The sequence below is a fragment of the Micropterus salmoides genome, unplaced genomic scaffold (assembly GCF_014851395.1).
Source record: "Micropterus salmoides isolate LMB-PRFRI ecotype aquatic unplaced genomic scaffold, ASM1485139v1 Ms_hic_scaffold_1, whole genome shotgun sequence".
In the NCBI taxonomy this organism is placed as follows: domain Eukaryota; kingdom Metazoa; phylum Chordata; class Actinopteri; order Centrarchiformes; family Centrarchidae; genus Micropterus; species Micropterus salmoides.
Genome location: NW_024040040.1, coordinates 7,874,699 through 7,889,594, shown reverse-complemented (window position 1 = coordinate 7,889,594; position 14,896 = coordinate 7,874,699). Strand labels below are relative to the sequence as shown.

The 14,896-nt window shown below is 39.8% G+C and overlaps 1 protein-coding gene across 10 annotated transcripts in view; it reads left to right on the top strand.

Moving 5' to 3' along the window:
- Nucleotides 1–4,459: 4,459 nt before the first annotated feature.
- The window catches only part of dmd (dystrophin), a 343,068-nt gene continuing 332,631 nt past the window's right edge, over nt 4,460–14,896 (top strand). For 5 of the 10 annotated variants that reach the window (XM_038716202.1, XM_038716219.1, XM_038716192.1 and 2 more), the window contains exon 1: nt 4,463–4,754. In XM_038716202.1, the coding sequence (XP_038572130.1) occupies nt 4,673–4,754 (82 nt within the window). In that variant the 5' untranslated portion in view covers nt 4,463–4,672. Of the gene's footprint in view, nt 4,755–14,896 lie in introns of all 10 variants that reach the window. The other 5 variants (XM_038716250.1, XM_038716303.1, XM_038716294.1 and 2 more) reach the window with 3 other exon arrangements.

Sequence of the window (14,896 nt, the reverse complement as noted above, 5' to 3'; positions counted from 1 at the left end):
TTAAATGGTGCACTGTTTTTTATCTAATTAATTTGGTAGTGAATGTTTTGAGGGGTAAATGCTCCATTTTTATGCTCATGATACCCTCTCGTATGTCACTGGCTGTACAAACCAGGCTTTCCCGGGTTATTGTCTGTTTTCACGTATTGTTTTAAACTCTAAAAGACAAAATGCATCCATTTCATAACAATGGAATTGTAACTGATTAAGAGTAAAGCTTTATACATACTTTAGTTTACAGTAGATAGCAGAAGCATGATTGAACACCTGGCACAAAAACAAAAAATTCTAAATGGACGTTTTTTCCAAGAACAGATCTTGTTTTTCGATACCATTTCCAACTGATATTTAAAGAGTGTGACGTAGTGACGGTTGGTCAAAGCGGGCTGGCTGTGAAGTTTTTCTTCCACATGAATTACTATGAAAATTATAAAATCTTGATTTAAATGAGTCGTACCTAATGTAAAATATGAGATAAAAGCATAGTATGCATGCAGTACTCATTACTTCATATATTATGAAAACATTAATTTTATGCATTTGTGGCTGGCAACTGCAGTAAAGTTTTTCTTACTGCAATATTATACAAAAGGGTGGATGGAAACACAATTAGTAATGTCATGGCGCACTGACAAGCCCTGGCATACACCTGTACAGCGCTGCAGTAAGGTGAAAAGCTAAGCCACTTTTGATCTCAATGAGACTTCCTTAATAGCTAGTTTTGACTTAAACCAGAGAACTTGTCCTCAGTGTTAGTTCTTGCCCTGAATGCTCTGAGTAAACTACTCAGAATATGAATTCAATATATCAAAGGTTAATTCAGAGGAACTCAATTGCGTCCAGGAAGAGGACTACTTTTCCCTCATTATCTCAATGACAAACACATTAGAGATTATATCTATTGCCAGTTTTTGCCAGTTTGCTCTCAATGCCGCCTCTTAACAAACACTCCTCCTGCCAATTAGGAGTTTGTGGTGCCAATTACCAACATAAGGAAAGGCTCTGAAGAGTCAGAGAAAACACTTGACCAGAGCAATAGTTTCTGTCTCCAGCAAAAAAAAGAATATCAACATATAGCCCTGGCCCGGATATTTTTTATTTTTGGTAGAGAAGGCAACCGTAAACAGTGTTGTTCAAAATTAAGTGGTTTCTGCTGTCTTCACTGCCAGGAACATCAAGATCTCTGCACGACAGAAGATCTCATAAAGTTACATAACGGCTGATTTTAATGTGGCAGCTCCCTGGAGCAGAACCCTTTTTCCAGGAATCTGTAACGTCATAGTGGGACATGTATTGCTCCTGTCACCTGACAATGAGATTTTAAAACATCTGTTTTGTTTTCTTTTGGACCGCTGAATGGCTTCAAAATCACAAATTAAATTGCCTCTGAAAAGTATAAAACTTCATCACCTGCCCTCATTACTCATTACAAGAAAACGCAGATGCAGCTTTTTTTGAGTAGAGTAAGAGCTAATTTAATAGCACAGCTGATAAACTGTAAAACTCTGGCTCCAGCCATGAAATTATTTCTCTGCCACAGCTATTGCTGCCAAAAACCTCCAGGAGTGTCGATGGTCTGTTAAGGAGCAGCACGCCTTGTCAGCCTGGATTAGCTCTCATCAGCACAGCAAGTACCACTCTCAACATCTGTGTCATTTAGCCTCAAACAGATCCACACAATCAGGGGCTGTCTGAATGATCTGACAATAACACTGGATCAATTCTACTTCTTGTGCTCCATTTAGTTTTTAAGGATCAACTGCAGCTCCTTTGTTGTTTACTCAGCCCTGGGGGGAGACATCTACAGAAAACATCTTTCCAAGACTCACTGGCCTAGTTTACTGTGGAGATTCACATTGTACTCTGTAACCTGTGCTTATACTGCCCCCTGCTCTCCAGATGCTGCCACGACTACGTAGAGCTCCCAAACCCATAGTACATAAAGATTCTCAGTTGGTTTTCACATTGTAGTCTGTTGACACTGTAAAAATGACAATGCATACTCATGTATAAATGTCAGTATACAGACTAAAAAGTATACACACATTCTTGTCCCAAAATGGAAATGCATATACATAAAGAAAATGGAAACTCTCACTGTAAAACACCTACATCAGTTGCAAAAGAGCAGAAAACAACTCCAGAAAAAATCTTGGTAAACAAAAAATAAGTTATAAATATTAAGAAAGACATTTTGCTTTCCCTTTGAGAAGTTAAGGTTGGCACTGACATTTAAATGTTGCATTGTTACAGCAATACCATATGTAAAAAATAAATCACCAACATTTTAGTTGATAGTAGGATTTTATTTTAAGATCCCTGGCAATGTTCAAATTTTACTTTTTTTGATGTCTGTGTCTGTACAGTCATTACAGAAAAAAAATTCTAAACTTGCAGTTTGACTGACATCAAAGAAATGTTGAATTTTATATAGTGCTGTAGGCCATATAGTTCATACTGTAAATAGTAAGTATGGAATTGGGACACAGCAGGACTTATCTGAAAAGGAGTGTTGTGAGAAAAATAGGTTCTGTTTGATACTCATAAGCGGTAAAGATGGCCTTTTAGTAGCAGGACAAATGCTCTGCTTCTAAGCCTAAAAAGCTCTGTTTCCCACTCATATTCAGTCCAATCTATTAAATGTATTTACCTGGTGTTCCTATAGGGATGCACCACCACTGTATACAGCTTCTTATGGACAAGAAAAATAACTACACTGGTGATTCAGGGGCCACATTAGAGGCTCTGTAAAGATATATGTGCTTTGAGCTAAATGCTAATACCAGCATGGCAGCACGCATCATAATGCTAAAATGCTGATGTTTAGCAGGTGTAACAGATGTCATGTTAATTCTCCATTCTTATTGGAGACAAAGGTAAAAATATATTTGCTCATGCATGTTTAGCCCCCATGACATATTCTGTCACCTTCACCAAATGTTAAAGCTCAGTTTTGTGGCAAAGAGGAGAATTACCACTTTACTATTGTTCAGGCTCAGTGGCGTTTGATAAGTTCAGAAGAAAAGAAAATCATAGGCTTGATTTAAAGAGTTACTGCAATAAATTCTCACTCTCACTTTGACGGCGGGCGCGTAAAATGACGCCAGAGGGGTACTGCGTCATACTCTGAAGCACCAAGCGGTGCTGTTTGATGACTTTCCTGACCTCCAGCGGTTTCTCGTGAGTTTAACTCGTGCACTCCAGGACACCATGATGCCACTGTTGGATGTGATTACAGGTTCAGCCAGTGGCCCCTAAAAAAATATTTATTTTGCAATTATTATTAGCCTTTTTTTTTTTTTTTACAACAGGTCATGAAGCCAATGCCCAAGTGTTACAGTGAATTTAACGAGTTGACTTCATCTCAACATCACCAACTGGAGCAGTTGAGCAAAATAAGTCCCCCCTCCGAGCAGCCCACCCACACACCGCCTCTCCCTGTCCAGACAGCGGCGGCTGCCTGGGATGCCAGTCAGTGCCGATGATTTCTGTTTTTGGAACAGCTCATTCACTTACAGCACCCCCGCAGGCTTTCGGTAGCTAGGCCCTATTTGTGCGTAGCCTGGAGACTGAGGCCCAGAGCAGCGCCTGGATCCATCATATCATCATATCTAATAATAGGCTCAGGCTCATGAATGCGTAGCGCGTCGTGCGTAATGGAGCCATTACAGTAAATCAGGTCCTAACGTTACTTCTGAATAGCCTGGGAATCCAAAGTGGGTAGGCTATATAAGTTTATCAACAGATCTAATATTAGTAAGTCTGCAACGGCGCTGCCATCTAACCAGAAGTGAGCAGGGCGCGTCCCCACATGAGACGAAAAGCAAAGACGAGTGTGTGCCTCTGATGTGATTTTACATTTGAGTTTCTTGCATTGATCTATCATCTTTATTTTCTTCTTCGGAGAAAGATGACTCCACTGTAGGTCCAAAGGCCTTTAGTGATGTTTTGATTTAAACAACATTCAAAGACAACTCTCTGCAACACACGAGGTTCCTATAACTATATTCTCAATCTCATGTAGCCTATATCAGGACTATCAGTCATTTCCCCCATCTTTTCTAGTTTAGAATGATGTTTAGACTCCATCTGTGACCCACATCCATGAACATCAAAGTAAGCAGTAACCTACTAAACTAATGTGGGTTAATCAGATTGAAGTTTTGGGGGAAATCGTGATGCTCAAACATAAAGGGGTTCACATTGGTTGCGGCCTGTCACCTGACCACCACCCAAAGTTGACTCCATGATTGACTCACGTTGATATTTTGCAACTACATCATCGTCCCAGTGCGGAAATAAGCGTCCACTGATGCGTCCGCTGGGTGTCGGGTTTTACGCATGGCGTCCACCAAACGGGACTGGGCCCCGCGGAGAGCCAACTCCTAGCATCCTACTATTTAGAGGTGGGAATGCTCCGACACCCAGCCGCCCCCCCGCACACCTGCTCCACTCCGTCTGTCCCTGTCTGACACACCGCCCGGTCCTCCTCCTGCCTTCGTCCTCCCCGTCTTCACCGGAGCTCGGTTCTTGTGTCCACATCGTGCGCTCTACCTTTGGCCATTTGTTTTTGGATTTGTACTGTGGGTCACCCCTCTTCTCCTGGTGGATTTAACCTCTCCGTTTACTCTCCCCCCTTCAAATAACTTTTACACCCAGTGCCCTGTAATCGATGGCGGAGGGTGTTCGCCCCGAGGACTACTGCGACGAGCCGGTGGAGGACGAGTTTGGAGAGATCATCAAGTGTCGCTCTGGTAGGAGATCAAAGCTGCTTCCAGTGTGTGTGTGTGTGTGTGTGTGTGTGTGTGTGTGTGTGTGAGGCCATGAGTGTGTGTGCTGCTGTATGTCGATTTGCGCAGAGACACCATATGCTTGTGTAATATTAAAGACCCCTCTGCCCACTGATGCAAAAATATCCTGCCACGGATTATCTGTACACCTCAATAAATCCCAAACTTTTCCATTAGACTGGCAAGTCTCAGCTGAAAAATATCTATGCAAGAAGAAAACTCCAAAATATGAATCATGTGTTACTTTCTCTCATCTGGCATTCTGTTTTTGAGTAACACCTTCCAAAGGCTCCATCCAAACTGTTGATTGGTGTAGATGTGATGGAGGTGCCTTTATGTGAAAGATGCAGCCTACTTATGATATGTGTGATTACACAGACTGAAGGGAGGTGAGTGTGTCACCACAGGGTTCCATTTATTTTCAATGCTTTTAATTAAGTTTACATGTTTGATCTGACAAAGAACACTGCTGTGACTGTTTCTGTGTTGCTCCACATTGTTTAATCCTCATTTGATATGCTGTTTTATGTGTTCGGGGATTAGGAGCAATTAAGACAAAAAGCTGCATTGGATAACCTTTTTCATCAGCGCTATAAACAGTACAGTAGTGCTGTTTGCACAATATAGACCTCAGAGTTTGGGTTTGTAAAGGTTAATTCACTATTAGGTTAAGCTTCATGTCACAAGGAAAGTTTGAAGATGTTTAGCTTTATGTGTATAAGATAAACTGATGACACTGTTGGAGTTGTTTTCTAAGATTTGACAAAGCTCCTCCAGAGCCACAGAAGACATTATACAACTTTTTTTTTACAGCCTGAGTAGTACTCCTCATGACAAGTAAAATGCCCTTCATGTGCACCCCTTTAAGAGTTTTATTTCACTCCAAAAAAACAAAACAAAACATCAGTCAATTTAATGATGCACAGCATCTTATTGAGAACAATAATCTTTGTTTGAAGAGCTCTTTTCCAAAAACAAGCTACAAAGTGCTTCACATCAGAGGAAAATGTCAGATTAAATAAGACTAACTTTATGCAGCTTTTGCAAAACTGTAAGTGCTGATCATTCATCTGTAATTTTACTTAAGTGATTATTATTAAGTTCAATTAAAAGTCTAGTGCCTAAAACTCTGCAAGCCCACCGGGTCGCCCACTTGAGCTACTTCTAAGCTACTGAGATTGTGCATTATGAAATTGGGCGATATGGCCAAAAATGTTATCACGATAAAAACATTTCATATAATTTGTTATCGATAATTATCATGATGAATGTCAAATCGTTTTTTCTTTCAAGTTTAAAGGATGATTTTTGCTCCTGAGTGAAAATTGAAGAAACCAGATGGTTAATTACGTGTTTCAAATTTGAGGGAGAATATTCAAAACTATTATGATTTAAATAAAAAATTTAACAAATATGATTGGTAAATCTTTTTTCAGTCCATTTTCTAAACAAAATAAATATTTTAATAAAAAAATTAAGTGCTAATTTGTTCGTGATTCAAATTAATTAAACCAAATATATATTGACGATTTATTGAACATTTATTATATTGATATTGAGGAAAATTATATTGTGATAATTATCATTATTGTTTTATTGCCCAGCCCTATTGTGCATACAAAATGTTTTTTGTCATTATGGACATGCTACACATCCTTAGCTCGGTTAGATTTGCGGTCGTTAAGTCTGAATATGTGTCCATTTTTGGATTATATATATTTCTTTAGTCCAAAAAGGTCCACCGATCAATGAACATATGATTCGTAAATTATGTTATCCAACCGCCAAATATATGCAGGGTGAGTTCAGTGATTTAAGCAAATGAAAGGGCAGGCTTATAATTGAAGTAAATGTATGAAATTAATTGTCCTTATGTACTTTATATATAGCTTTGGCAATATTGTTGCTACACATTCATGCCAATAAAGCTAATTTGAATGTTGAAGTTTTACGGTATGTAGATATATTATTTTATATGACATTGATTGTAAAAACTGATGCAATGTGTAAGCTGTATTTTACTGTTGTAGCAGCTCAAGATGGAGCTATTTTAACTACTTTATATACAGTTAAATAGTTTAGTCCAGTAGGTCCCAACCAAGAGGTCGGGCACCTCCAAAGGGACACAAGATAAATTCGAGGGTTGTGATAAGTGATTAATGGGATAATAAAGGGAAACTAAGTTTTGATGCACACATTTATACAGTTTCTGGACTTTTCTCTAATCTTTTTCTCATAACAGTTATGTTTTTATTGTAACCCATGTGAGAAGTTTAGAGGTCTCTTTGGTGTAAGGGGTCACAAGCCAAAAACCCTGAGAAACATTTACATTTACATTTATTCATTTAGCTGACGCTTTTATCCAAAGCGACTTACAATTACTATAACTATATATTGCTGTAACTGTAACTGTCAGATAAATGAACATTACAGACTGAAATGTAATGAACCAGAAGTAGCAATAGCCAAAAATAGAAACACTTACTGACTTTTTGCTTTTAATCAATCATTTTAAACAACATGAAGAGATGCAATGCTAACACTGTAGCGGCTGCCACTCCCTGTGATGTGATGGTCTTATTTTCCAAAACTATTTATGTCTTGTGTATTTATTTGTCCTTATATCCCTGCACTATCCTGTGCCCGAGTTTGTGTAGCCCCGGCTTCGCCTTGCAACAGTACAATCATTTGTAGGACTAAATTGGGACTAAATTGTTTCCAGGCTAACTTGCCACCTAGCCCAACCCAGGGCTAAAAATGTTCAGGGTGAAAGTGTTGTTTGTGTGCTGTGTGACCGTGACAGTGTGCGGGGATGAGTTAGAGGCGGCAGAGGTTTTATTTCCTGTTATAGGGCTTGTACTAGACGACCTGGATTGGTCCACTGGGCCGGGAGACACAAGACAGTCAAACAGAATAACTGAGACAGACAGGTGGACAGGAGGGTCAAGTTTTTTTAATACACAGAGGGACTAGGACAGGCCATCTCCCCCCTCTGCTTCCTCAGGACGTGAATCTGTCTGTCTGTCAGTCTTTGTAAATAACGTTTTTCCTTGACCGATCTGCCTGCTTAAATAAAGCTTCAATGAATAAATATAGCCCTTTACCCTCTCTCTCTCTCTCACTCACACACTTTCTCTTGTCTCTGTGTGTGTCTCTTGCCCACTCCCCCACGGTGCAGCTGGTGGGTCATCTCATGCTGGAAATAGTGGTCAGCTGGCCTGACGAATGGCTGGTGTGCGGTGTCAGATAGCCCAGTTTGGGAGGTTGCCATGTCCCTCTCCTCTCTGTCTTCTTTTTCTGTCTGTCACTCTTCCCTTTTTTTTCTCCACACCCTCGCTCTGTCTTATAGTCTATTTACATCTCCCTCTGTCTCGGTTTCCCCCAAAACCTCCTGCTTTCCTTTGCGTTCCCTAACATCAGAATCCTTCACTCTTCCCCTTCTGCATTCTTTTTCTTTTGGGCTTTCTTGTTCTTTTTAAGTTCCATATGTCATATTTACCGCGACCCTGTACGCAGGATAAGCGGTTGACGATGGATGGATAGATGGATCATCCATCCAGTCATATTTGACCACCCAAGTTGTTCTTCACTGAGTCTGTCAGGAGCTAAGTCTGTCTCTGCTGTATAGGCCCCACTTCAGATATTTAACAGACCATATTGTGTGATATAATATCTCCATGTATCATTTCAAAATGTAAACCACATTAATGAAAAAAACGTGAAATTTCGCTTTATCATATGGATCCATCAACTCTGCGGGCGACTTTGCAGGGGACTTCGCGGGTGGCTGTGGCTCAGGAGGTAGAGCAGGTTGGCCATTAATCGGAAGGTCGGTGGTTCAATCCCACTGGTTGTGTGTCGAAGTGTCCTTGGGCAAGGTACTGAACCCCGATTTGCCCCTGGCGGCTGTTCTACCAGTGTATGAATGTTGGTTTCCGTTTGAGCACTTAGGCTCAGTGTATGTTAGTGAATGCAGATGTAGTGTAAAAGCGCTTTGTGTGGTCAAAAAGACTAGAAAGGCGCTATACAAATACGGAGCATTTAACTCTATAATTTCCTGGAGAGAAGTACATAAGTATTGGTGAAATGTTTTTAATTCACACACTTATAATAATAAATTCACATTAATTGCAAAGCATGCACAACTTAGAGTCACAACTGATCATGCAGTTCAGGGCTGTGTGGAAAATAGTTATCATATTTTTCGTATTTATTTTCTTGATTTTGGTCCATAAAACAATTTCCCAAAACATGTTTCAATTGCCAACCAACAGTCCAAAACCAAAAGATATCCAGTGTATTATATAAGGCTAGCAAATATTCAGTGAAGTTTTGATATTCTTGCTATAATGATTAATTAATTATCAAAATAGTTACTGATTTATTTTCTGCTGACTAACTGGTTAATGGAGTCATCATTTCAGCTTTAATTCAACAGATACAATATTTAAACAATAATAAGCGAATGATAAATTGAGCAGTTCTCACTCTCACAACGTTGTCTAAATTTACCGTAGTACGGCTTTGCAGTTTCTTCCAGAAAACCCTCAAGAAATGATTTGGAAATAAAAACCCTACATGTGTAGAGGAAGACAGACATTTTCCATTGCTACTCTAACGCAGTGATTGGACGAACAAGATGAGTTTCTGACCACATCAGAGCTGAATTGCACCGTGTTGTGAATGTGTGCAAATAGATTTTGCCGTTACTGAGCAGTAAATATGTTTGCATGGATGTATAGACACATGTTTGCAGAATTGTATTTGTTTATAAAAGGTAGATGGATAGATAGATGGAGACAGTTCTGCATTTTTCGGGATGATTGGCAATTGGCTTTAACAACACAATCGTATGCAGCCGCTGACATGTTGCCCACTTGACTTTTCCCCTACTCTAGGCTGTGTGTGCGTGCATGAATGTAAATGTGAGTGTGAAGCCGCCGGGAGGGTTTCTGTTGTTGAGTAGATTGATTTTAAAACTGTAGAATTTATCGACATTGACAACCTGTGTGTGTGTGTGTGTGTGTGTATGCAGGCATTTATCTACGTGTGTGTGTGTTTGTGCATGTGTAGCCACGATTGCCTTGTTATCACACCCCGCAGGTCCATATCCATCTCGCTGTTTCCTTGCCTAGGTACAGACCTTCCCTGATTGAAGCAGACAGGTAGATTCAGGCGCTACTGTGGACAACCGCACCCTAAGGACCCCCGTGTAACATGCAAAACAATGGATAAACCACGAAAAAAGGCTTCTTCAGCAGGCCTGTGGTCTGAAATGATAGCGTGTATCAAAACAAAACAAATCTTCTCTTTATTTCTCTTCTCTTTACTTACACTTGACTTTACATCACTTTTCTTCGACTCACATCGCTTTTCTTCACTTCATATCACTTTACTCATCTTCTGACTTAACTTGATAGAACTTATTTACTCTTTGCTTCACTTGTCTTCACTTTTCTTTACTTCTCTTCATTTCGCTTGACTTCTCTTGACTTTGCTTTACTTCACTTCTCCTCATTTCATTTCACTTTTCTTCTATTCTCTTTGTGTCTCTTCATTTCACTTCACTTCTGTGTGCTTCGTCTTTTGCCTGCTCTCCTTTTACTGCCCTACTCTTTGCTTCTTTTCACTTCTCCTCATTTAATTTATCATCTTCACTTTCTTTGCCTTATCCCAGTTCAATCTCCTGGTTTTCTCATCACTCTATTCACTTCTCTTTGTCTCTTCATTTCACTTCACTTCTGTACTCGTCATCTCTTCTCTTCTTTTGACCTCACTTCTCTCTACTTCTTTACATCTTCTCTTCCTTTGATTTCTTACTCTTCTCACTTGTTGTTGATCTGTTTCTTCCTGCTCTGGCTCAGGGGAGGGGGCCGCCCTGCTACCCTTCTGTATGCTAGCCAAGAATTCATAACTCCCCCTCCTCCTCTTTCACTCTTTTATTATCACTCTTTCTCTCTGGCACATACACCCTTCATCTTGTTATTTCTACTTGATAGCTTTCATTTCTTTATCCTCAGATGTAGATTATTTGTTTGTTTTGTTGGTTGTTCTGGTTAGAAACCCCCCATAAAGTTAAAGATCCCAATGGAAAATGCGCTACAACACACGCACACATACACACACCATTGAGTTAGACTCTAAATATACTGTAGATGTAGACAAACACAAAGCTATCAGCCAACACTCATGGATTTAAGTTGTCCCTCAGTTCTGTTTTAGGATCAGCCTCTCTCTTTTAAATCTTAACCTTTTCAATCAGCAGCACATGGGGAGTTACTGAGCCACAGCGTCTGGGGACAATTTGCTGCAACACTTAGTGCTCCCTATTTTATATTATCCGTCCTTTGCATTTAGTAGGGGGGGGGATACAAATTTTAATAATAAATGAAACATGTTTACCCTCCTGTTTGCATATCTCCAACAACCAAGGACAAAACAAGTCAATAAAGACCTAAATGAGCAAATAATGACTTAAAAAAAATAACTAAACAATGAGTTAAATAGATAAATAACTCTTCAAACTAACTAAAAGGACAGTTAACAAACTGAACAAATAAACAGCTAAACAAACAACTACGCTAACAAACAACACACTGTGCTCTCAGCTGGCAGAATAACAGCCATATGGTGTACCTGTCGTGTTGAATCCAGCTCGAGCTCTGTGAAATGACGAAAAAAGAAACAACGCGACGACTTTTTCAAGCCTGACTGAGGACTGCCATTTGGGAAATTAAATGCTGAAGTTGGCAGAATGCGTGATATAATAGGTACAGGCCCATCAGTAATGAAAATATAACCAAAAGTTATAAGAAAGGCTGTGGAAAAAAGGGAAGCGTGCACAGAATCTCGCATTGAAAATCACTTACAGCTTAATTTCACCAAGTATAAACATTTAAAAACGATGTGCTACATCCCAGGTCACTAGGGGAAACAGATGCAACATGAAACCAGTTGGAATTGTGACTATGTATATTTACTATACATTTTAACAAGCAGAAAGAGAAAAGAGCAAAAGTGTAAGACATGGATTAAACAGTGTGTTCATCTGCTGAAATGATCTAAACGTTGGCATGTCCAACCAGCGTGCTACCTACAGTAACACAGTTCTGTTTCCAAGGCCAGTGAGCACATCATTTAAAGTTATTTTGTGGGGTTACAGGTTACATTAGAAAACCATTTTTTAGGACTGGAACAAATGCTGTGTGGTATTTCCACACTGTATGGGAGCAGGTCCTGGCTGCAACTCTACCAGAGTGAACGGTAGCGGCTCTGGCCTGCGCTTTATTGGATCTGAATTTTACAGTCCAATTTGTGAACTTAAATAGCATTACATATTGATTAATCCTCTTCCTAAAAGCTTTTCTCTTTTAAAAGTTAAAATAAAAACAACAAAGTATAAATCTAACCCCTGCCGCTTGTCAAAGTAGTTTTTTCTCTAGTAAGCTTTATGATATATTAGAGTGAAATAAAAGTCTGAGCTCACATTTTTCACCATAACATTGGCGTTAAACAGCTGTCAGTACAAAAACAACGCTGTTTCTTTATTTCCATGCCTTCTACTTTGGGTCATCAACTGGTGAGGATGCTGACTTTTTGCCTGGGACTTTTAGCTTTAGCTCAGCCTTTTAGCTTTGGAGAGCCGGACTGGATGCTCCTCCAATCACATGTCCTCTGGTGACGGCAAAGTAGGAGGATGAACAGGACAGGGAATCACACAACAAAGCAGATACACATTATGATACAATCATTAGAAGCTCGGTGATGAGTTGATCCAGCACTGGACCATATAGACACCAAAGTGGAACGAAGACATGTACTATATAATGCAGGCAACCGGTATAAATATAAAGCTTTGTTTAAAGCAAGAATAGACCCATCAGTTCTCCACTAGATGACATATTGAGCTCCCAGGAACTCCCAACTGTGCGTCAGTGGCTCTATATGATGAAGTAATGACATTTATGGACAGAAGATGGCAGCAGAGGCAATTGCTGGCTTAGTTACTGTCCTCAGGGAGACTGTGTGAGATGCTGGCAATGAAGATGAATGTGTGGGAACAGATCCGCCTGTTCTAGGGAGATTTGAGTCTGGCTCTGTATGAGAGAGACAGTATGGGCTGATACAAACAGAGAGAGAGAGAGAGAGGGGAAGAGAGAGGATAGAAACGAAAACAAATACAGAACAAGAAAGATGGTGGCAGCTGTTGTTTTCTTGAGGGAAGAAAAGGATGGGTGGTAAAATAAATGACTGAGTAGTGATGGATATGAACACACATACTCTATGTCTCAGTCAGGATGGAGTGGAGGGTTCAGTGTATGATCTGACCCATATGGAGTTTCTGGGTCACTACCGACCAGAGGAGGAGGTGGAGACTGAGTGTGTGTGTGGATTTTGTAATGAGTCTGGCAGTCGAGGATCCCAGAGGAACCCCCTCCCAGCTCAATCAGACGCGCACACACGTCTGCGCATATAAAAACACTTTTGGTGGTTGGTGGAGTAATGGCAGGGAAAGTGGGTTTTTCATGATTAGGTTGTACCCCATTCTCATGGAAGTGGGCCAACAGCAGCAGCAGGGCTTGCACCAGTCGGAGTCATGCTGGGCGGAAACATTTCTCCTTGCACGGCTTACCATGCTGTATTGATGTGTGAAGCCGACGCTATCATCATCACTCTTAGACAGTTGGTTTGGTCACAAAGTAGGGGCAAGTAAAACAAACCTTTTTTACTCACATTGGGCTCAGGATCAGAATTCCTACTGGGTTTGTTGGAATTTTTGAACTCCTCAAAGTGTGGATTAATAGTTTTAGGTAACCTTTAAACAGACAATGAAAGAAGCAGAAATACAGAAGAAGATCCAAAACGTGAGAGAGAAAGAGTGGTGCTGGCTCTTGTGCATAAGTAAATTATCAAAAATCATTAAAAAAAACACTATTTGTCAGTGATGCTGTGCAGCCATCTGCCAAGGACTTTTTTATGATGCATGCTGGGTTAGGGGCTATGTAATGCATTATGTCAAAGAGAGCCCTCACAAAGTATAGAAGCACTAATGTGTGTGCATTTGTATGGTAATCTAAAAGACTGTTCAGATCATGGCTCTGATTATGTGGCCAAGCATGTTGTCAATTGCTATTATGTGTTACAGTCCCAAAATCTGCTAATTTTAACAATAAAATATCTCAAAAGTTTTTTTTCCCCTATCCACCAGTGACTATTTTTAGACTTTAGAATTAATTAAATAAAATTTCCACAGCAAACATAAATATACACATAAGAATGCCAAATTAATCCTACTAAATATAAAATTATTATACACAAAAAACAGATAAGTGACAATGAAATGAAGTGTGACAGGTGTGAAAATACGAGCTACCAAAAGAGGAGACAAAATAATAAAACAAACAAACAGGGATTTCTGATGACATATTCTGAATGTTATGAGAGACTTTTTATGCGTTTGTTTATTCATCACAGAAAGTCTTAGAAGTGGTAGAAAGAAGTAGAAAACCTAAAAGTAATAAGCCTTGCTTCTCAGATTATTCACTTCAGACTGTGTACCCTGCATGGAAATAACAAGCTAAGTTATATAAATGGTATAAAATGGAGGGAGATAGGAAAGACGCTGAAAATAGGGACAACTTTAATTTAAAAGAGCAATATCACCTTCCATCTGCACTCCTGCTGCGTCTTCCTTTACCAAGTGCATCCTTCAACATTTGACTCAAAGCCTGCAGTGATTTCTTTCCAAGAATTTAAAATGCTTTGGCTCCTCTCAGAATATTTTAGGTGTATATGAGGAAAATAACGTGTGAGTGCTTCTCCTCTCATCTTCTTAATGGATTCTGCATTGGAAGGGCAGTGTGTGCGTGTTTCCGTTCACATAGGAAAATATGTGTTTCTAAAGGTGGATCTTCACTGGGCCATGGTCTTCTCATCCATTTGTCAGTTGCAGAATACAGCCCTTGTTTTCAGGTAAGAAATTAGCTAGGGTTGCAACTAGTGGGTACTTTCATTGTTGACTAATCTATAAAATGTCAGAACGTAACGTAGCCCAAATATTCAAGCTCACGGTTTAGCGTTGAACTAGTCATGCTCGCTGGTGTAGC